The sequence below is a fragment of the Microplitis demolitor genome, chromosome 1, assembly GCF_026212275.2.
Source record: "Microplitis demolitor isolate Queensland-Clemson2020A chromosome 1, iyMicDemo2.1a, whole genome shotgun sequence".
Lineage (NCBI taxonomy): Eukaryota > Metazoa > Arthropoda > Insecta > Hymenoptera > Braconidae > Microplitis > Microplitis demolitor.
In genome coordinates, this window is record NC_068545.1 from 6,942,164 (window position 1) to 6,966,966 (window position 24,803).

The 24,803-nt window shown below is 25.3% G+C and overlaps 3 protein-coding genes across 8 annotated transcripts; all 3 read right to left on the reverse strand.

The window, feature by feature from the left end:
* Positions 1-210: 210 nt before the first annotated feature.
* Positions 211-4,153, reverse strand: LOC103578740 (F-box/LRR-repeat protein 2). Its single transcript, XM_008559908.3, has 5 exons — positions 3,711-4,153; positions 3,523-3,623; positions 1,998-2,125; positions 1,631-1,908; positions 211-1,445 (listed from the first exon to the last, which is right to left on the reverse strand). Exons 1-5 carry the CDS (start codon positions 3,763-3,765, stop codon positions 226-228), a joined length of 1,782 nt encoding a protein of 593 aa, XP_008558130.3. The 5' UTR covers positions 3,766-4,153; the 3' UTR covers positions 211-225.
* A 4,831-nt stretch (positions 4,154-8,984) lies between these two features.
* Positions 8,985-15,847, reverse strand: LOC103578738 (nuclear RNA export factor 1). Of its 3 annotated transcripts, none has more exons than XM_014440963.2 (10): positions 15,730-15,847; positions 15,536-15,640; positions 15,169-15,368; positions 13,053-13,139; positions 12,505-12,972; positions 12,320-12,432; positions 12,205-12,241; positions 11,868-12,121; positions 10,941-11,112; positions 8,985-10,841 (listed from the first exon to the last, which is right to left on the reverse strand). In XM_014440963.2, exons 2-10 carry the CDS (start codon positions 15,597-15,599, stop codon positions 10,062-10,064), a joined length of 2,175 nt encoding a protein of 724 aa, XP_014296449.1. In that variant the 5' UTR covers positions 15,600-15,640; positions 15,730-15,847; the 3' UTR covers positions 8,985-10,061. The 3 variants fall into 3 exon arrangements, with proteins under 3 accessions (XP_014296449.1, XP_014296450.1, XP_014296453.1); XM_014440964.2 differs by having other exon boundaries at positions 15,536-15,657; XM_014440967.2 differs by lacking the exons at positions 15,169-15,368; positions 15,536-15,640; positions 15,730-15,847 and adding an exon at positions 14,664-15,112.
* A 1,511-nt stretch (positions 15,848-17,358) lies between these two features.
* Positions 17,359-24,280, reverse strand: LOC103578737 (nuclear RNA export factor 1). 4 transcript variants are annotated; one of them, XM_053737407.1, is made up of 10 exons: positions 24,067-24,280; positions 23,193-23,267; positions 22,840-23,042; positions 20,623-20,709; positions 20,107-20,544; positions 19,900-20,012; positions 19,783-19,819; positions 18,466-18,734; positions 18,208-18,379; positions 17,359-18,111 (listed from the first exon to the last, which is right to left on the reverse strand). In XM_053737407.1, the coding sequence occupies exons 1-10, from the start codon at positions 24,170-24,172 to the stop codon at positions 17,587-17,589; spliced, it is 2,025 nt and encodes a 674-aa protein (XP_053593382.1). In that variant the 5' UTR covers positions 24,173-24,280; the 3' UTR covers positions 17,359-17,586. The 4 variants fall into 4 exon arrangements, with proteins under 4 accessions (XP_053593382.1, XP_053593387.1, XP_053593389.1 ...); XM_053737412.1 differs by lacking the exon at positions 24,067-24,280 and adding an exon at positions 23,586-23,636 and having other exon boundaries at positions 17,360-18,111; XM_053737414.1 differs by lacking the exon at positions 24,067-24,280 and adding an exon at positions 23,454-23,630 and having other exon boundaries at positions 17,360-18,111.
* Positions 24,281-24,803: the final 523 nt, after the last annotated feature.

Genomic DNA, 24,803 nt, shown 5'->3' on the forward strand with positions numbered 1-24,803 from the left:
ACATTAAATTTTTTTAATTTTTATTACACGAAATTCTATGAAATTTTATAAAATTTGAATCCAGTATTGAAGTCCTGTAATATAGACTTCGTAAAATTTCTCAAATTTTTATGAAACTGTAACAAGTTTCAAAAAATTAAATTTATGAATTAAAATTAATAATTTTTAAAAATAATTAAAAAAAAAAGTTTTAAATAATTGATATAATTTAAAATAAATAAATTTTTAATTAAATGATAAATACTCATATTTTTTAGTATTATTATCTAAAACCGATAAATCAAGATTAACGATTTGTAATAAAGGTGAAATTTCTTTAACCTCAGATGAATGGGTAAAGGTACCACCGATAATCATTTTAAGAACACAATTATTTTTTCTTTTTTTTGTTACAGCAACAGCGGTATGAAGCGACTCACAAGTAATTGCAGTTGCTGATAAATCGAGATAAATTAAATGAGGCGCATTATTTATTAAATTTATAATACTTACATCCGTAACATTTTTACACCCCCAACATTTAAATACTTTGAGACTTTGAAAATTGGCAATAGCATCATCATCAACTTTTGTTACGAAATTAATTATCAGAGTTTCTAATTTAATTAAAGTTATTAATGAATTAATACCACGATTAGTTACCAAATGGCAGCTGGTTAAATCTAAATAATTTAATTGTTTGCAGTTGTATGATAAGTTTATCAAAAAATCATCATTTACCACAATATTATCGTTGAGACACAGTCGTTGTAGATTCATTAAATTTACTAAATGATTTAATGAACTTGATGATATCAATGGATGCATACCACGAAATTCTAAATTTGTTATTGTTGTTTTTTTACCAACAACTTCTAAGGTCGAGTCTGTAAGACACACGCACACATCAAGCGTTAATGATTTTAAATTTGTTAGATGATTTATTCCTACATCAAAATAATTTGACAATAATGCTGTGCATCTAATTAAATGTAAGTCTTCAACAACATCATGGGGCAGTGATGAAAACGATTTGCCGCACATATATTCATCTCCATCAATTAATATGTATTTTAACTTTTTATTTGCTGAAAATAATTGTGATAACTCGCGCTCACATGGTCCCGTAAGTGTTTTCATCATAAATTTTGTTATATTTCGGCAGTTTGTCATCAGTGAATTTATTCCTGATGGAGATAATGATAATCCAGTTATATTTAAAAACTGTATATTTGGACAGAGTTTACCAATTATTGTTAAAGTACTGGAGCTTAATAAATGTGACACCTGTGACAAATCTAAATGTGTTAGAAATTTACCACAACGGACCAACACTTTGCGGAGAGTACTTGTATCGACAACTTGCACCCGAATTTTTGGTGACAGGCCCCAGGACTTTTTTGATAAGTTTAAGTATTTAACTGAGTGCCAAGACTCCTGACTTAATGCTTGCCAACGTTTGCACACTGTAGAAAAAAAAAATAAGATTAGTAAAAAAACGGTAGAGTTTAAATTTATTATTTATTTATATTAATTTCGTAAGCTGTCGATAAAATATTTATTGCTAATTATCTAATAGAGAAAAATTATTAGAACATAATTAAAAAAATTTCTAGCCTATTTAAAATAAGTATTGTCTTAATAAAAATACCTCTTTCCATTCGTATTCTATCAGCAATTGGTAAATATAAAAATACTTCAATCAAACAATCATCATTCAATTTATTAATGGGTGAATCCGAATCGTTATTAGACTCAAGCTCAGCTACTTCCGCTACGGCCGTTTCAATATCATTTTTATTTTGTTTTTTTGCTGAAAACCTTTTGCGATTTTCGATACTATCTGGCTGGTGCCAAGAGTCTGCAGCAGTGACACGCAATACTCGGGCGTGTAATTTTATTTCCATTCTATGAGCAGCTCGTCGTGCCCTTTAATTAACAACAAACACAATTATTGTTTAAAATCATATAAAACTGATTATTTATTTAGTTAGCAATAATAATAATTATATACTCACTGAACTGTACTTTCGACATCACTGTAAGTTATAAAACCAAAATGACTTCTACCATCAACTCTTTTCACATAGCAAGTTTCTATTTTTCCATAGGCACTAAATAATTTTTCCAAGTCTTTGTTCGTTGTCTAAAATAATAAAAAAAAAAAAAAACATATTACTGTTATGAATTCATTTACATTCACCATATATTTAATATAATCCTAAAGTTAGCAGACAGTTAACAATTTTCGCATTGTTTTTTCAACAAATCAATTACAAAAAAATACAGAATAAAAATATGCACATTTAGGGTGCTCCATTTGAAACGAACATTTTTTTTTTAGCGGACACAAGAAAATTGTGTTATTTATGTTGAGAGAAAAATTCCCTGGAAATTTCAGCTCTTAATTTTAATTTTAAGTACTTCCTCTCGAGCATCAAAGTTTTTTCATTTAAAAAGCATGTAAATCGAATAACTTTTCTTTTAAATTACTATAACTTAGCCCGGTTTTGAGCTATCGTTTAGAAACCAGTTTTTATTTGTAGAGTATTTGTTGCTTTTTAAAAGTGTATACATCGGTTTTGTTCTAACTCGACCCATGTCGATTGTATCAGCTCTGAAAGTCAATTTTTCACTTTTCTCATTTATTTTTGTTAATAGTGAAGAAACGGTTCATCTTACGAAAAATATGCAAATAACCAATCTTTTAGGAAATTTTGTCCTCTATGAAATTGCTTATGACACTTATATTGCTAAAGTGCACCGTTCATGAGATACATGCATTTTAACATTTTGCAGTAAAAAAAATTGTAAGCTTACTATAGTACTAATCTTTTTTACATGAAAAATACATGCATTTTACAGTAAAAAAGATTAGTACTATAGTAAGCTTACAATTTTTTTTACTGCAAAATGTTAAAATGCATGTATCTCATGAACGGTGCACTTTAGCAATATAAGTGTCATAAGCAATTTCATAGAGGACAAAATTTCCTAAAAGATTGGTTATTTGCATATTTTTCGTAAGATGAACCGTTTCTTCACTATTAACAAAAATAAATGAGAAAAGTGAAAAATTGACTTTCAGAGCTGATACAATCGACATGGGTCGAGTTAGAACAAAACCGATGTATACACTTTTAAAAAGCAACAAATACTCTACAAATAAAAACTGGTTTCTAAACGATAGCTCAAAACCGGGCTAAGTTATAGTAATTTAAAAGAAAAGTTATTCGATTTACATGCTTTTTAAATGAGAAAACTTTGATGCTCGAGAGGAAGTACTTAAAATTAAAATTAAGAGCTGAAATTTCCAGGGAATTTTTCTCTCAACATAAATAACAAAATTTTCTTGTGTCTGCTAAAAAAAAAATGTTAGTTTCAAATGGAGCACCTTAATGTATTTATGGAAAATTAAAAACGCTATAGATGCAATTTTTTTAATATTTTTTTTTTTTTTTACAATCTACCATTTAAAAAAGATTTTAAATTATTAGACGTTAGCTAACTTTAGTATCATTACTTAATTTAATAATAACTTACGCGTTCTGCTAAATTTCCAATAAATAATTTTCTTATTGGAACATTATCATCCGTGTTGTGAGCAAAATGAGGTTCAATATCATTACTATTGAATGGAACTTCTGTAAAATGTATGTTTAGTATTCATAAAAATAATTATTTATTACGTATATTTATATATATTTGTAAATAAATATTAAAATTTTTACCTTGAGATAATTCTTTGAATGTAGTCCATATTTGACGTAAAATATCATTATCCATCGTGCGAATAAATTAATTAAGTATATAAATAAATAATTATATTGAATTGTTACCGTTGATTTTGATTTAAAACTTTTAAACTCTGGTTATTTAACTTATAATTTATAATAAATTATTAATACACTAAGCAGTCTTTACTTTGTTCTTTGTTTGAATTTATCACTTTGGATTGTAATGGAGCATGGGAATGGATGATGTCTGATGTCTGCGTCTGCTGCTCTGCTCCAAGCTCTAGTCTACTCAAGTCGCTCTTCTCGACTGATATAACCAATATTGTCTACTGATATGCTGGCTAATTCTTGTAAAATCCGTTCGAGGGATGAAATTTAGAGTACTTAGTATTAGCATGTACTAAGTACAGAGTACTCTACAATACTCTACTACACTATGTCTACTAGCGCCACTTAAGTTTCCAATATCTCCTATTTCATTCATAAAAAAATTAGGTCACTTTTACTTTCATTTTTACTCTGAAGGTCACAACGAGAATTTAGTTTACTGTTTGGTGCTGCCACCTGTAATGTTAATTTTAAACCTGGAATTTGTCGTGTAATTGGAGGGAAAAATTTGTAAATTTAAAAACTTTTCTTTTTATAATTATTTTCGAATTTTAAAAATACAATTTATTTATGAATTATTTAGTCTTTATTACTGATGTCAATTATTTTATTGATATTTTAGATTTAGTAGATAGTGAAATTAAAATTTTTTTCAGTGACCAACTTTTGCACGCAAAAAAATAAATGATAAATTTTATTCGGATTTTCATTCATTTTTATTGTTTGAACAATAAAACCGCATCAAAGAAGGTAATTAATAATTGATATAATATTGAAAGCGAAAAAGTATAAGAATGATTCTCTAAAATATATTGATATGAAAAAAAATAGTGACTCTTGGTCTTTAAATTTTATTGTTTAAAATGATAAAATACGTCATCTTGCCATATAGATATAGCCGCGCATAGCAATACTTTAGATTTTACATACATTAAAAGCTTACAAACACAAATAAAATGTTTTTGTTTCCAACTATAAAAACTGATGAGCTTAAAATATACTTTTTGACAATTTGAAGAACGTAATAATTATATAACGTTGTATATAAAATCAATTGCTCGACATTGAAAATTTTATTTATCATACTGAATGTTTCTTTACTTTTTTACTATAAATTTAAATGCTCCAAACATCGAATGTTGAAGCTGAAACGTTAAATTACTATAATTTCATTTTTTTATCAATCAAACAGTAATTTCTATTACTTGTAACATGATTTATTTACATATAAACTTTAAATTTCAATATTTAAATTAAGATTATTATAATATATTCAGTGAAACCACGGAATTACTGTTTGAAATAATATTAAATTGTGACCACATTCTAAATTTTTAGTTATCAATTACTAATTTATATAGTTCATTTTTTTGCGTGTGTATTTATAAAATTATTAATAAAAACTTGATATGTTGTTTATTATACAAAAGTACAATAACAAATATTATCAGTCATAATCAATCAAAAAGTTAAAATATTAAATTTTTTCACAAAGTTCGCAGAAAAGTGGACATAGGATGTTAATCAAAATACTAATTGTCAATTCATTGCGACGTTTCGGTCATATATTTGACCTTCATCAGGCATCTCAACACGCAGTACATAAAAAAAATCATATATAATACACACTTGATCTTATTAATATTTAAATTATATTGCAAATTAATACATTTGGTAAAATAATTATTTTGAAATACAAAAGTAACAAATGAAAATATGTGACGTAGAATAATACATATTTCAAATACATATTATTAATTTTTTTTTTTTAAATTTACTTGACTGTAGATTAATAAAAATAAATAAATAATTAATAGAACAATTTCTACAGGAATATTACGACAATTAAAATGTAATTTAAATATCATAATTAGTATAAATAATTATATGTGGAAAATGCCCTCAATTATTTTATAATTACACAATTGTATTTTGGAAAAAGCCGAAAGTTAGATTACATACCGACATAAAAAATAATCGGATTAAGATACTGAAAGTAGCAGACATTAAAAAATTTTATTGTTTCTATGCATAAAAAAGTTACTTGTGAATAAAATAAAATTTTTGGAATTCGCCCAAAAAAATTTGTCAAACTTTTTGAAATGCATTTTTCAAAATTTTTCCCAGAAGTATTTTAATTGTTTATTTAAAAGAAAAAAAATTTACTTACACTCTGCTACCTTCAATAAGACATTTTTTAAATATATTTTGCAGTTACCAAATGAAAGTAAGTATGGAATTTTTTGATTATCGAATGAATAATATAATATATAAGTACTCGTCCGATAACGAATGAAACATGAAAGTCAATTAAGGGAACAACAAATATTTTATGTACCTTATTTTAATTTTTTGACTATCAAAAACAAATGTTTATAAATATGATTATTTTATTCTACTCTATTTTTATTTTTGCCGGATGACTATAGTAAATCTTTTACTAATTATTTATATGATGTTTTAATATACACTGTTAATTCATATTATATTTTAAATGTAATGTTTAAATAATTAATATTTAATTATTGATCATTATTATTATATAGCTAGGGTGCTTTTGAGAATGCTCTAGATCTAACTCTAGCTTAATATAACAAAAGCAAAAATACTAAAATTAACGAACTAAATCATTTTATTTTCTCACTAAAAAAATTCAAATTTGTTGGAAATCAAATTTTTTTTTAAATAAAATTTAAATAAATAATTTCTTTTTGCTTGAAAAATTAATGTTTTTTAATGAGAATTAAAAAAAAATTAACAAAATTTGAATAATTTTAATATTTCAGTAGTACATTGCGTTTGCATTGGAAATTTTACTTGGCATTGAACTTTTATTTAAATTGTATTTTTAATAATTGATTATTATTTATTAATAATAAATAATTTACTCTAGTGAAAAAATTTATGTTTTGAAAATGCATGTCAAAAATGTTTCTTAAAATTACAAGCAAATTATTTGAAGTCATTAGCAAATTCAAACAGTAGGAAATATAAAATATCTATGTACTTATTTATATACTTTATTTTATATTACATAAGTTTTCAAATCATAAATGTCATAAAAATTAAAATCACTATGTATATTATTTGTTTCATTTAAATAATTGTTTTTTTCTTGTCCATAAGTCAATTAATTTAAAATAATATTTACTTTAAGGCTGGTAGTTAGTTTAAAAGTTATAACTTTAATTGCAAATTCTATTTTTTTCATGCATAATTAGTTTTTTAATACGAGCTTCTTTATAGGAACATTTAAAAAAATTTACAATTATTAAAAACCAATTAAGGTTTTGAAAAAAAAAAGGTAGTACTAAATTAAAAAAACTTTTTTAAATTTTCATTTCAATTATTATTGAAAACCGAACAAATTTTCAAAAGTGTATATATATAAAATAAATTTAACTTTTTTGTTTTAAATGTATAAATTTAAAAGTCATTAAATAAATTATAAGTGACAATCAGTCTTTTAAAGAAACTGACAGCTGTCACAATTTAAAAAGAAAATAAATTTTTAAATTAAAATAATCTAATTTAAATTGACTTAATTAAAAAGGGTAAATATTCATTATTTAATTTATTACTATTAGTTAATGATAATTATTTACTACAAAATAATGATAAATATATTGCTTAGATATTAATGAAATTAATAAAGCGACTTCTGACATCGACCATCAAGATACAGAAGATTCGGCGATTAATAATAAAGAATTATCAAATGTTTCTCAGCAAGCAGGTGAGGTGAGTGAGTTGGAAGTAATTCAAAGGTTCAACACATTCGAAGAGTTGAAGAAAAAAATAAAAAATTATCAAAATTACAAAAATTGTGCCTTTTATAAAAGAGATTGTGTTACAATTGGAAAATGCCGAAAACAAGGAGTTAAGCGACACATTGGACAAAGTTTGAAATATTATTCGATTAGATATTGTTGTATTAATGGTGGGAAAAAATTTAAATCTATGTCGACAGGAGAGAGATCATCTAGTACTTTTCAAATGAATTGTCAGGCCTCGTTTAAAGTTAAAGTAACTGAAGATGGAAATAGTTTAATTATATCAAATATAAAGTTAGATCACAACCATGAAACAACTAAAAAATTCTACGATAATTTGCCTCAAACCCGAAGAATGACACCAGAAGTAAAAAGTAGAGTGAAGGAATTGTTAAAATTAAAAACAAATAAAAATAAAATAAATGATAAAATTAGTAAAGAGACGGGGAAAGTCGTACTACTAAAAGATATCCATAGTTTAAAGTACACGCTCACAATTTGTCGCAACCAAGTGGATTGACAGTAATATATATATATATCACATTCTGTTAGCGTGTTTATTACTTATCACATTTCAAGTTACAGTAAACTTAAAAAAGAATAAATTTTAAAAAATTGTACATGAAAAGAAAATTATGGGGATAGTTCCCATAAATTTGTGAAATTTTTTCCTATACAAGTATAGGAACTACGACCATAAATTATGGGAGCAGTTCCTATAATTATAGAAATGGTTCCTATAATTTATAGGAACTATTCCTACACATTACAGGATTCATTCCCATAAATTATAGGAACAATTCCCATAATATTATACGAATGGTTCCCATAAAGCAATTGGAATAGTTCCTATTCTATTATGGAAGTCATTCCTATAATATTATGAGAATGGTTTCCATACTATCATGAAAATATTTATTTAAAGAGAAGTGTGCAATTCACTTCTACAATACACAGAAATACTATTAGATATAAAAACAAAAATTCAAACATTGAAGAAAAAATCGTATTTGGCAAAAACATTAAAATTTTTAAAAAAAATTTTTTTCAGTGCAGAACATTCAAGAAAATTTAACTTTTGAAAATAAAAATTTAAATTTCGATAAAATCTCAAATTTTGAAAAAATTCCTACACTATTTTGCGACAATAAAAGTTTAATGATATTATAGGAATGGTTCCCATAATATTATGGGTATCATTCCTATACCATTATGGGAACTATTCCCATAATGCATAGGAAAACTTCCCATAATTTTTTTTCTGTATACTATTATATATAATTTCTTACATTAAATCCGTGGTGGTTAAAAAATATTTAAGAAAAAATTGAACTTTATTTAGAGTAATTAAATAAAAATATATTCTTTTGCTGGATTTCTTGTAATTTTTATTTATTTATTTTTTAAATTTAGTTTTAATTACAAGTTTTGGAACAATATATAAACTAATTTAATAATTATATTTTGATATTTATACTTGTGAATGATAAAAAAAAAAATCAAGCTTATGATTTAATTGGATAATTGAAAAAAAAAATGATAAAGATAAAGAGATAAAAAAAAAACTAGAGTAATAATTGAAATGTGGGCAGATGAAGGGTAAATGAACGATAGCAAGGCAGTACAAGATGAAATATTAGATCTTTACACTTATTCATTGAAAATTATTGGGGTTCAAAAGAAGACCCCGAATGATACCAATTATGTCATCATCGGCGTCCTACACGCCACTGCCCCCAGCACAGTAGTTTAGTACTCGTGTGTTCTGTTCTCTTTAGCTCGTTGACGACACATTTTGTCATCGCCGTCAATTCCGCCCGCATGTCATCTCCTACACAACACTACACTACTTGCGTTACCCTCGTTCTATGTGACATAACATCCCGCAATGATTTAGTTCATAACGCCCCTGTTTCCGTTCGGATTTTTTTTTTGTTTATTAACATAATATACATTCTGTTACTTTCTTTTGGTACTTTTATGCAAATTTTATGAGTAATAAATTCATACCATAAATATTTATTTGGAGTTGGTAATTTAGAATTTTTATTTAGTTTAAACTTATAGCAATGAAAAGAAATTTTTGTTAAATCATCGTAAGAGGTGTAACGTTACACTTCAAAACTGAGTTCAGAGTGAAAATCTGTGTTTTAAGTGATCCAATTTATGGACAGCGGATTCTTGATATATTTGAATGATAAAAAGAAAAAAAAAGTAAGAAATAATTATTATAATTTTTTTATCTGATAAAAAAAAACTTTAGCTGTAAAAATTTAAATTTTTAGACTTATTTACAGCATTTATAAAAATAGTTCGTTATAGACGGTTTTTTAAAAAAAAAACTTTTTTTTTTAATTCTATTAAGAACTAAAATAATAAAAATGTCACAGACGGTTGCTTGAAAATTTTTAACAAGTAATAATAATCTTTTATTATTATGATAACTGTTTAAAGAAATTAAAAATTAATCCAACTTTTTTTGAATTTTTTCATCATTTAAAAATCCATCAATTGCTGACAGACAATTGCGTATAATATCTCCGAGACTAGTTAGTTTTTCTTTAAAAGAATCATCAGTTAATTCATGCTCAGGAGTTGTTGGTGGTGGTGGAGATGAAGGTTCACTTTTAATTATTGGTTCATTGACGATTTCTGAACTAGACGTAGAATTAACAGGATCAGTGTTAGCTGTTAATAGAACTGGTGTCGGTGGAGGAGTTATTAATGATAACTTAAGTGTCGAAGGAGGTAGAGGATTTAATGCCACTACTGTTGATGATGTTGGTGGTGGTGGAGATGAAGGTTCACTTTTAATTGTTGGTTCATTGACGATTTCCGAACTAGACGTAGAATTAACAGGATCAGTGTTAGCTGTTAATAGAACTGATGTCGGTGGAGGAGTTATTAATGATAACTTAAGTGTCGAAGGAGGTAGAGGATTTAATGCCACTACTGTTGATGATGTTGATGATGCCGCTGATGATTGGACAGTAAAAACATTTGTAAAATCTTGCACTTCCTGCTTTGGTGTTATCAGAAGCTTGCTCTCGATAACACCAAAGTTATCAAGAGCCTGCTCTTTCTGCTTTGGTGTTGGATAAGACAAATAAAGTTGATCATTTATAATCGTGCAATCATCAGCTTCCAACTTAATAATAAATGTACGGTTGAAGTAAAACATTGATTTTCCTTTGGTATTTAATTCTTTGAAGCAACCACTGATACATATCATCATTGTCCCGACCTACAATAGATAAATTATCAATTAAAGTAACAAATACAGCTGATATAATTCAATAATTAAATTTAAATAATAATAATAATAATTAATAAATTAATTAACTGTTTGTAAGATAACGTCGGTTGAAAAACTATTTAAATAATGATATGTTTCTGGCAGAAGTGACATCAAAGTAACAATTGGTAATCTTCCGTGCTTCAATAAATTTGTTCGTTTATCTGCTACTTTCATTGTTATCAAATTTCGATGAAACGGAACGTACTCTTCGATATTTCTGTAAAAATATTTTTCAATATCTTGCTTATGGTTTCGACCCGATAATTAATTAATTAAATTAAAGGTTCCGAGGAATATTGGATCCAGGTGGTTAGATAATAACAAATTATTAATTTACGCGATAGTGTTACATTTCTACTCACAACATCTTTACTCAAGGGAAGTAGCAACAATTCTATTCACTCACAACTTTACTCAGCCTCAACTCTACTCACAGTTTTTTTACTCAGGTTTAACTCTACTCAGTTTTATTTTTACTCAACTACACAAATCTACTCACAAAGAATTGATATTCAATAGGATAAAATATATGAGTAAAATTGGAGCTGAATAAAGATGTAGTAACTGAGTAGAGTTAAACCTTAGTAAAAAAAACTTTAAGTAGAGTTGAGGCTGAGTAAAGTTATGAGTGAGTAGAGTTGTAGCTACTTCCCTTCAGTAGAGATGTTGTAAGTAGAAATGTAACACTGCCATTTACGCAAATTTAAATTGTTTGTTGGGGTGATCATAATGTAAAGTATTAACACCGTCTATCTTAATTGATTGCCTTATTTTCAAATAAGTCTACTGTTACTAATATCTCCTGATGAACCAAAAATAAATTTGCGAAAATAATAATTTGTTCCCCGGAACCTCAAACTTAATTTTAAATAAACATTTATTTTTTCACTTTTAAATATAGCGAATTGTTGCAAAAAAATACTATTAATTAAAATTTTTGAATAAAAAATTAATTTATTCAAAAATTGTTACCTCGATTCATGAGACTTCGGAGTAGCTGAATTAATAGTCAGACTGAAGAATGATAATTTGTCATACAAACTAAGCAGTGGCTCACGTGAGTCGCTATCAAAAATAGCGAAATATTTTTTAATAAACTGCCTAGCTATTTTTTGTGCCTCCGCACAAGGATAAAAATTTTTTAATGACATTGGAAATTTTCGTTCTTCCTCTTCTTCCATTTCTAAGTCGATAACAATTGGTTTGAAACCAACTTGGAAACCATCCTATAAATAATTTATACGAAAGTAATAATTACCATAATAGTTTTCAGGTACATAGTTGTTAAATGATAAATTAAAGTCCATACCAGTACTAATAGTGAAGGAAATATTATCTGTATATATCTATTGAAAATAAAAAGAACGTAATTTATAAACTATAATATAAATTTAAGTAGATAATTAGTAAACATTAACAATTACTTGAAATATTCTTTTTTGTTTTGAACATTATTGCCACGAAGAGGATTTCCAGAAAGATATAATTCTTCTAATTTCAAATTTTTTAATAAATTGAGGCCATTTAAATTTTTAATCTACATAAATAAAAAATATTTGTTATTATATATAAATAATCATGTTAAAATTTTAGGAAAAAAAAAATTCACCAAATTATTATTCAAATAAATTTTTTTTAAATGTGAAAATCTTAAAATAGCTGCCGCTAGAGTAGAAGAGAGCCGCAGGTTATTTTTTCTGAGGTCCAATACTTTCAAATCGGGCATATAGTCAAAAACGAAATTCATTATTGTTGAAAATATATTTGGTATAAATAGAGCACAGAAATAATCGTCAGCTAGATATGGATCGCAGTGAAAATGTGACAAGTCAAGTGTCTTGGTTTTCTCACACAGTCGTTTTGATGCAACATACTTTAATTTTTTGCTCAAAGTATCATCTATTTTTTTTATCTTTTTGGAATATTTTTCAAGACCATGTTCAGGAAATCCTTTTTCTATGTTTAACTTTATTCTGTAATTATCTGATGTTTTTATTTTTTCATTTAATGCAGCCAATTTTTTAGCTATTTCTTCTTCATCTACATAAAAAATTGATTGATCTCCAGTTTCTCTATACTAAAATAAAATAGAAATATATATTATAATAACTAAATATTTATACTAGTTATAAATAAATATGAAATAAATATTTCTACCATAACAGGAGTAAAAGTGTAAGGAAAAATATGTTTCAAAAGATTGTAAATTATATCTCTTTTGCCGTATTCACGACCAAATGGTACCTTGAACAAAACAATTTTAAAAACTTTAATAATGATAAATAATAATAAATAGTAACAAAAATAATAATAATAATAATTTAAAATCATATGTAACATTCTTTTATTTTTTAAATTTGAAATATTTTGTATAAATATTTTAATAAATCTAAATATATATGCATACATATATAGGATATTTGGTTGCTTGCTTGGAGTACGTATATCTCCGAGCATAAAATCGTTATAGAACAGAGTTCAGAGCAGAAAACAAAGAAGTAAATGTATGGTAAATAAATGTATTCCACAGCTAGCAACCGAACACGCCAATAGAAACTAAATACCCTCTTCTTATTTTATAATTACATGATTTAATTTTTAAAAAAGCCACTTGGCTTAGTGATATCTATAAGATAGCAGTTTTGAGGCTGTTTTTTGACCTATCGATAAGGCACCAAATGTTGTCAAAACAATCAGATATTTATGTAACAAAATATCTTCTTAAAAAACTTGAAATAAGTAATGACAAAAAGTAAATTACAAATAATTGTCAAATAAGATCATCTAAACTATTTTGTAATTGAAATTATGTTTGTAAGAGAAAAAATCATATAAATTTTCTATGACTCCAAGAACCAACATCTGTACGTCTTACTTATTAAAAAAAACTCGGCTTTAAGACAAAATAAAATTTGTGTTGTCCTTTTTAAAACCATCTTAAGGTGGTTCTGTGCTACTTGGGTAGTCATAAACTGTCATCGAAACTTATCAGCTCACATTTTGTAATTGTAAGATTAGTTATTTTTTTAATAGTAATATTTCTTTTCATGATAACTGCATTGAAAATTAAAGTTTCAGTGTCTCTATACAACTAGTCGAAACAAACCAATTTCAGGCCAATGCCGCAGACAATTATTAGCGGGTACATAAATTATTAAATTACTAATATCGCAAATTAACGATCAAAAATATAGTATATTACATACCTAGGGAAGTAAAGTAAGACATGTTGGCCGAGGCAAAGCCGAGGTCAACAAACATGTGATCTGAGGCTTTCTTACTTACTTCCCTAGGTGTGTAATATACTATTCTTCTCACATAGGGCAGAAATAACTATTTCTACCCTCATCAAATAAAACTAATTATTTAAATAAAAAATTATTATTGTCATTGATAAATAATTTCTCATGAGGATGTTTTACATTTCGATTTAAGACGCGTTGTACCAAGGCATCATCTTCGCGAATAAGAAAATATTACATGTAAAATTTTTATAGTAATGAAATTTTTTAGCGTGTTTTAAATATGTTCAGTTCTTAACATATCGATACTTCTATTCTAATACGTCGTATCCCACATTTGGGAAATTTTTCAGGAGACGATAAAAACGTTTCACGGTCGACAAAGAAAAAAATTATTTGTATTATGTTTACATTGGTATAACCTACAAATTTATTTTCATGTTTTCATAAAATACAGGCATTTGTAGTGAATAAATAATTTTGAATTATATGCTATAAGAAAAGTTAAAAAATTATGCATCATTACCTTCTTACTCATTTCGTTAATTACTTCCTTAAAATTAACTTAAAATTAAAAATATTAAGCGTGACTAAACTTATAGGAATGTGAGATACGACATATTAGAATGCGTGAGTCTGCGTGTGGGATACGACATATTATAATATTTATTCAAAAATACTAAATAAACAATTTGACCTCTAAAATTTTTACATAAGCTGCACATTGTTACAATGATTCCATTTTTCAAAAAAAGTGAAAATGTCAAATTTTGTGGGATACTACGTATTAGATATGTATATTCCACAACTGATGTATCAAGACATTTTTTCAATTCAAAATCTCTCGTAGTTTTTAAAACACTTCTTTTTCATCATTACAATGCCAATATTTGTAATCTATGTATTATAGACACAATAATTTAATTTTTTTATTGGGCTTGAAAATTTGTTCACGACATTTTTAATCTAACTGTTTACTTTAACGTATAATTATTATATTTATTTATATTAATAAATAAATAAATACGTACAGTTACTTTGTACCACCCATAATTATCTGATATTTGAGAAGTAAAACTTTCATCTGATTTTTTCTTAATTATTGGCAATAATTTAGGACGTGATGTATGACTTCGTTTCAGTGAAGAAATTGGAAACCTTTGTTTTGTTATTGCACATGTACTTCCATGAATAATACAATGTAAATCCACTGATTCTTTTTTAACAATTTCTGTAATTTAAAATTTATGAATAATTATTATAAACAGTTATTATTATAAATGTAATAAATAATAATTATTATAAATTTAAGTTTAGTATTATTAAAACTTGGATATTTTTTAATCGTTCTAGTTTTTATATTATTATTATTTAAAGTTATAAATATTACAAACTTACTTAAATAATCAGTTTTCCTGTCTTTCATGGTTAAATTTAATGATTTTGATTGTTTAGAACTCATTATTTATAAAAAATGTATAAATGTGAACACGTGCTAACTATCTGTATGAATATATAAGCTGTATATTAATGTAGTGTATATATTTACATAAAATAAATGTATATTAATTAACGTGTTTAGCAATAATTACTTTTTATGTTAATATTAATAATTAGGTAAACATTATAACATTATTATTGTTATTATCAATTGTTTTGTCGCAATAATACTTTGAATACTGTGAATTGAATAAAGTTTATTAGAATTGAAGTTAGTCAACGGTCGAAATTGCAAGAAAATGGAGTCCGGTTGCTCATTGGTTGGATTCAAATTAGTCAAAAAAATAAAGGCGCGCAAATTTTATTTCTATTTACGTAAATAAAATTTATTTGATTTATTGAAATTAATAATAATTAATGGGGTGATTTATTGAAAGACTTTTTTAAAAATATTTTTTGGATTAATAAAGCAGAACAGAAAAATTCGGCTTCCGAAATGGAAATAGATTTCTCGTTACTTATTTAATTATTTTCAAGCTTGAAAAAAAAGTCGATTGAAGAAAAATTTTTTTTTTACATTCTCAATAATTTTGAAGGCTATCAAACTATGTTCAAAACTATATAATTATATACATGTTGAACATTTGGTACAATTCTGTAATTAAATTATCTACGAGAAATTATTTATTGGATAATCTTGTAAAATTAATAGTTTAGCACGATATATATTTATATATATTGAAATTTTTGACCCAACTTGGAATCTACTCGACTAGCTGAGACATAAAATGATAAAAATTTATGAGTTTGAATGTAGCAGACATCAGACAAATTTAAAATTATAAATATATAGACTAAATAATTAATAAATTAAAATTTAAAAAAAGTCTGTTATAAAGCACAACCTCTCCGCTTCTCGTTCGAGGTGTGCGAAAATGGGCGTTTAACAAATTTTAAAATTAGTAAGTGCATTTTTTTAAAATATATTTTTTTTTAATTATTTTCTCTATCGATTTAGAAATTTTTAATTTATTTGTCTGCTACATTCACAATCTTTAAAAATTTTGAAAAATGGCGTCATGAGAACAATAGTTACATTTCTATTAAATCTTCTAAAAGTAATTATAATATTAATTATGATACTGAATTATCTGACGTTCAATAATTCTTGGATTTTTTTAAGAACGATGTATGATAAAAAAAAAATTTTTTTTAAATTGCACCTGTAGTTTATGAGTGCAAATGCCGTAAATTAAGATACGGAAAAATATATAAATTTTTAATAAATAAATAAATTAAAATTAAATTGAAAAAAATACTTACATTTTATTTAATTATTGTAAAATTTTTAAAATTGTCAATTGTTAGCTGAATCCACTCTTGACTATAGTTTTTTAAATTTTCTATGTGTGCATATTTTTTTTTTTTTTTTTTTTAATCGATTTGTAGAAAAGAAAACTTTGAAAATCGTTAATTGTGTGCGAGCTTCAGGATTATTATTAATTGTGATGAAGTAAATTGAAATCATCATTGCAGTAAAATGATTTTTTTTTTTTTAATTATAATTAGTCAAATAAAATTGTTTTTTACTAATGAAATTATTATCGGTATCAGTTTTAAAGAGCGTGGGTTAAAACCCTAACGCTCGAACTCGACGAGTTTTGTCTCTTAAATCGATTCTACATTAAATTTCCTTTAAATTGATATATTTTTAATGAAGCTATTGTAATTAAAAAGAAAAAGCATTTTCACAATTAAACAATTTTATTGCAACTATCTTATTAACTGTTTCTTATAATGACAATAATTATTTTATAAATTTTACAAAAATATTACGTCAGAGACGCTTTTTAAAGAAAATTATTGTTTTATATTTTACAGAAAATTAATAAATAGAATAATAATATAAATACAAACGTCACAGACGGTTATTTGTTTTATTTCAAGCATGCGATGAAATAACTTTTCTAATTACTAATAACGATAACTGTTTAAAAAATTCGAAATGATCAACCTAACTTTTCTTTATTATCTATATCATCCAAAAATCCATCAATTGCTGACATACAGTCACCTATAATTCCTCTCAGATTAATTAGTTTTTCTTTAAAAGAATCAGTTAATTCTGGTTCAGAAGATGTTGATGTCGATAGAAATTCACTTTTAATTGTCGGTTCAGTGACCATTTCTGAGCTAGATGTAGAATTATCAGATTCAGTGTTAGCTGTTGATAAAACTGGTGTTGGTGGTGGAGTTATTAGTGATGACATCGGTGTTGAAAGAGGTAAAGGACTTGATGCCACTGCTGTTGTTGAGGTTGGTGATGGTGCTGATGATACGACAGTACAAAAGTTATCAAGAGCCTGCTCTTTCTGCTTTGGTGTTGGATAAGACACATAAAGTTGATCATTTATAATCACGCAATCATCAGCTTCCAACTTGATAATAAACGTACGGTTGAAGTAAAACATTGATTTTCCTTTGGTATTTAATTCTTTGAAACAACCACTGATACAGATCATCATTGTCCCGACCTGCAATAGATAAATTATCAATTAAAGTAACAAATACAGCTGATATAATCCAATAATTAAATTTAAATAATAATAATAATTAATAAATTAATTAACTGTTTGTAAGATAACGTCGGTTGAAAAACTATTTAAATAATGATAAGTTTTTGGCAGAAGTGATATCAAAGTAACAATTGGTAATCTTCCTTGCTTTACAAAATTCATTCGTTGATCTGATACTTTCTTCGTTATTAAATTTCGATGAAACGGAAGGTAATCTTCAATATTTCTGGAAAAATATTCTATATATGTCTTTTATTTAAAAAAATTATTATTAGTTTAAATATTAAAATAAATTTAATTAAAAATCGTTACCCAGATTCTTGAGAGGATGACAAAGAAGCTAAACTAACATTCATACTGAAGAATGCTAATTCGTGATACAAACTGAGCAGCGAATCACGTGAATCGCCGTCGTAAATATCGAAATATTTTTTGATAAACTGTTTAGCTATTTTCCGTATTTCGGAATGAGGATAATGATTTTTTAAAGTTGATGGTAATTTACATACTTCTATTTCTTCTTTTTCGTCTTCCCCTTTATCGAACTCAAATACAGTTGATAATGACACTTTGTAACCATCCTATAAATAAATTATTCAAAAATTATCATATATTAAATTATTTATATTACATATACTAGACGGCCAAAGAAATCGACTATTTTTTTTTTTTTCGTTATTGTGAAAATATTATTCCTGATGACAAAAAAAAATTATTGTGCAAGTTTGAATCTTTAATATTGATATTAAGAGGTGTATCGTTACGACTATTAGTTTTTTGACAAAAATTTTATTTTTTACCCAAAACTTGTAAATCATTTATCTAAAAAATTTGAGCAATATATATTAATAAAGAAAATTGAATTCTCTACAAAAAATATCTCTTAGTAAATTAACGTAAAACGAGCCGTTTCTTTGTAACCGTGCCTTAAACATTGATTTATTTTTTAAATTCTTTGTTTCTATTTTGGATTTTTGTAGCTACTAGAAATATTGAAATTTTTTTCTAGTCAAGATACATATTATTGAAGGAAATTTAATGTTCAACAAAAAAGGTCTCTTAACATTTTTTGCTAAATTCACTCCTTTTAAAGTTATTCTGGTTATTGAAGTCGTTTTGACTCAACTTAAACCTTGAATAACTTTCGAAGGATTGAAGTTAGCAAAAAATGTTAAGAGACCTTTTTTGTTGAACATTAAATTTCCTTCAATAATATGTATCTTGACTAGAAAAAAATTTCAATATTTCTAGTAGCTACAAAAATCCAAAATAGAAACAAAGAATTTAAAAAATAAATCAATGTTTAAGGCACGGTTACAAAGAAACGGCTCGTTTTACGTTAATTTACTAAGAGATATTTTTTGTAGAGAATTCAATTTTCTTTATTAATATATATTGCTCAAATTTTTTAGATAAATGATTTACAAGTTTTGGGTAAAAAATAAAATTTTTGTCAAAAAACTAATAGTCGTAACGATACACCTCTTAATATCAATATTAAGGATTCAAACTTGCACAATAATTTTTTTTTGTCATCAGGAATAATATTTTCACAATAACGAAAAAAAAAAAAATAGTCAGTTTTTTTGGCCCAGTCTAATATATACACAAGTATAATTAAAATTTTACCAGTATTATCAGTGAAGGAAATATCGTAAGTAGTATTCTATTAGAAATAAAAAAAAAATAACTAATAAGTTGTCTGAAATACGAGCATTGATAAGAATCAATAAATTATTACATTACCTTCGATATTCTTCTTTGGATTGAATATAATTATTATAAATTGGATTATTAATCAGAAATAATTCTTCTAGTTTCGAATTTTTGAGTCCATTAAAATCTTTAATATCTTTTATCTAAATAAAAATAATATTCACCATTGTCATTACTGATACGATAATTCAATAATAAATATTTCAATGCAATAATACAAAAAAAAAAATTACTTACTATATTATTATTTAAGTAAATAACTTTCAATTTTGAAAATTTTGAAATACCACGGCATATATTTTTAGTTAAACGTAAATTATTTTTTTCAAGATATAATATTTCTAAATCGGGCATAAAATCATATGCAAAATTCATTATTGTGAAAAATATCTTTGGTATAAATAGTGCACAGAAATAATTATCAACTAAATATGGATCACAGTAAAAATGTGACAAATCAAGCGATCTAGTTGTTTCACATAATCGTTTTGATGTTACGTATTTCAATTTTTTAGATAAATTTTCATCAAAATCGCACCATGGATATCCTTTTGTAACTTTTATCATTATTCTATAATTATCATTTGTTTTTATTTTTTTATCACACTTTGATATTTCATCAGCTATTGTTTTTTTATCGACATAAAAAATTGATTTATCCTCTATATCTTTATACTAAATAATAAAAAACATAAATTATTATAATTTATCATTGTTAAATATTTATATTAATAATAAATAAATATTTTTTACCATAACAGGAGTAAAAGTAAAAGGATAAATATATTTCAAAATCTTTGAAATTATAGATTCTTTGCTATATTTGTGACCAAACGGTATCTAAATAAAATAATTTTAATTATTATTTAATAACACTATTCTTAATATTATTAATAATAATAATTATGCATATACTTTGATAATTTCTGGAAAAAGTTTCCATAAGTATGAATGCAATTTCTATAATAATAGTGAAAGTTCCTATATCGTATGGTAATTGAATCATGATCATGTTTACTATATTTACGGGAATAGTTCCCATAGTTCCATAGTAATAAACTCACATTGAAACAGTGCTTAGGTGTATATTAAAATAAACTTTTTACATCATGGCTACCGCTCCCATAATACACGAAAAAAAAGCGCTGCAACAGGGCACATCCTGTGGGAAAAACAGGATTTTTCCTGTGGAAACAATAGGATAAGGAACGAATTTCATATACCAAGTTTTTTTGGTTAGTATAATAAAATTCTAAAATTTGGAAAAAAATTCAAAGTTTGGAAAAAAATTCAAATTTTTTTTCGAAATTTGAAATTTTATCGAATTTGTGTAATTTTATTATACTGACAAAAAAAATTGGTGTACGGAACTTGTTCTTTATCCTATTGTTTCCATAGAAAAGTCCTGTTGCTGTAACATGACAATCCTGTTGCTCCCACAGGACTACACTGTAAAAATCATCGGGGTAAGACCAAGCGGTATAGGTGTTAAAATCAGCGGTGTTAAATTTCAACACCGAAAGCGGTGTAAAAATAACCTCGCCGCCGGTGTAAATATTCTGTACCGGTGTTAAAACAAATCCTCCGGTGTTAAAATAACGCCGCCGCCGGTGTAGATATTCTTTACGGGTGTTAAAATATTTTATTTTGTGAATATTTTTACTTACTTGATCACTATACTTGTTAATAAATGATATTTTTAATTCATTTTCAGTTTACCCCGCTTTTACTCCGGTTCTACTCCGTTTTTACAATGGTTACCCCACTTTAACACCGGTATTTTTAACACCGGTGAATTACTCCTCCTACACTGGTGTAATTTTATTTTTACACCGGGCGGAGTTAAAATGAGTCCATTTTTAACACCGCTCTTTTTACAGTGTACGTCCTGTTGCTGCACCTATTTTTCTCCGTATATATGTAAAATATTCCTATGATCTGATGCTAGTCGTTCCCATACTACTATAGTAAATGTCACCATATATATTATTTTAATGATTCCCATAATATAATGGCAATTTCTAAATATAACGGTAATAATCGTTACCATACTCCTATGGTAACTATTACGATAATTTCATGATAATCATTATCATAATATTGTGGTAATTTTTAACATAGTATATGGTAACGTTTACCATAATATATGGTAACAGTTACTATTGTAGTATGGGAATTATTATCATCATTTTATAGGAAATATTTCAATATCGTATAGAAATTAAACCCATATTGATGGGAATGGTTGCCATAATTTGTATGGGTGCTATTCCGATAATCGATATACAAAAAAACCTGTTACTATACGATATGGGAACCATTTTCATAATATATTGTAATTGTTACTATAAATTTCATTCCGTGTAATAAATAAAATATAGAATATTTTAAAGACATACGTCATCTTTTTATTAAAAAAATATTTAACAAATAAAGAGATTTCTGTTTTTTAAAAAAAATTTTTTAAAGAAGCAAATTTGATTGCCAGTTCTATCAGTATTTAGTTCTCTTATATATATTTTATGAATAAAATTATTTAAAGACAAATAATAATGGATTTTTTTACTGATTTGAATTCAATAATTATTATTATTAATCAATAGATAAATTTTAAAAAAATATTTGAATTACTATGTTAACGGAAAATCAAAAAAGTCTAACTACCGATACTTTTCTTTATACTTGTATAAAAAATATATTTATATAAAATATCTACGAGTTTAAAAATGAAATTTAATGAGTCTAGAATATATAAAAAAATATTTAACAATTTTTTAGACAAAAATAATTAATTTAAAGTTTTTAAAGGAGATAAGATAGTTAATTAGTACCCTCATAAATTATATTAATTATTAAATAAAATATTGAATAAATGAACTCATGAAATTTTAGACTCTTCATGCAAAATTTTAATACGATTCAAACTTACTTTACTTGTATATATACATAGAAAAATAAATAAATGCTTACTGTTACTTTATACCATCCATAATTATCTCTTGCAAAAGAAGGATAAGTATTATAAGATTTTTTTTTAATTATTGGTATAGATTTAGATCTATGAGAAGTGTAGCTATGTTTCAGTGAAGAAGTTGGAAATCTTTGTACTGAGATGTTACAGCTACATTGATCAATAATATGATCGAGATTTATTGACTCTTTTTTAATTATTTCTAAAATTCAAAATCGATAAAATATTATTAAAAATAAATAAATAATATTAATTATTAATTTAATTTCAGTATTTTTAAAACTTAAATATTTTACCCAGTAGTTAGTAATTGTGTTATTTTTATTTCAGGTAATAAATATAACAAACTTACTTAAGTAATCTCTATCACGATCTCTGCTTCTTCTAGATAAACTTAATAATTTTGAATGCTTGGGACTCATTATTTCTATAAAATACAAAATATAAATATATTTCATACGCCTAAAATTTATAAATTGTAGTCTTTTATATAATTTAAATATTGATAGTATTCCTTTTTACATTAACATATTATTAACTAAAAGTTAATAATTTTTGAAAAATATCAGAAAATAAAATAACAATAATGAAAAATTTGATAAAAATATTTTACAATTAAAATTAAAAAAAAAAAGAATAATTATTGTTTAAATATTTAAAAATTCACTGTTCTATAATAAATTATTTTATAAGTTTTTAAAATAAAAAAAAAGTTTTTTTATTTTATTTCAAAAAAAATACACACACACGCGGTAATGACTGATGATGAACTGAGTAAGTGTAATTGAAATGTAAACCGATTACAAATTTTTTTCATTAAATATTAAAATGAAAATGTTTTGCGCATGTGCAATTACTTCTGTCATTTACAATTATTTTGTAAGTACAAGTTTGTGTTTGTACTTATATTAATAAATGTAGTAGGGATAAGATGGCATCATATTACTAAAAGATATTCTGGTGAAAATCAAAGAAAATAAATGTAAATATTTTTGAATAGTTATAAAATTTAAAAAGAAAACTATTTTTAGGTATAAATCACCATTGCTAATATTTACGTATATGTGAACTTGTAAAATATATAAAAAAAATGTAAAAATGGAATATATATAGAGACAAAAAGAGATCAAGTGAGGGCATGAGTATGAGAAAAATAAATAAATAAATAAAATATATAGAACAAATCACAGTTGGGGAAGATGGATAATCAAATAACCTGCACGCACCGTATAAATTATCAATCAGCCTGCGATTGTGCAACCCCGAAGGTTGCCGCCTCCTCGAGAGGGTTGTTACATTGACATAGGGACATACATGGCCATGTAGAGACATATGGGGATGTTCAAGCAGTGTTGAGCCTTGATAACATCAGCTGACCTCGCGAAAGCTTATCTTCTTTCTCTTTTTATTTTTATGCGTGGGCGATTGCTCTTACACGGTGTACAGAAGTTCTTCTCCTACATATATATATATATATATATATATATATATATATATATATATATATATATATATATTTCGTGTGTTCAATATAACTCTAAAGCCGGATTACGCGACACGTGTTTAACCATTGGTCTTTGACTTCACTAAACTAATTCGAATAATTCTCAATACTATTGCTAGACTATTGCACGTGTTGCACATACATGTGTAATAATATTTTTTTCATTTATCTAAAAAATAAAAAATTTCCTTATATTAATTTTAATCAATTATTTATTTTATTCCAATTCGTAAAGAAAAATATAAATATTAAAAAATTATCTCATGACTATTCTACCCTAATTTACTTAAGAATTTAAAAAAATTTTAATTATTTAATTCCAATTTATATAATTATTCATTTCAATTGATTAATGAAAATTGAGTAATTAATTTTTTCTTTAATTAAAATAAAATAAAAAGAAATTAATGAATCAATTTTTAATAACTATATGAATAGGATTAAAAATAATAGTCTAAA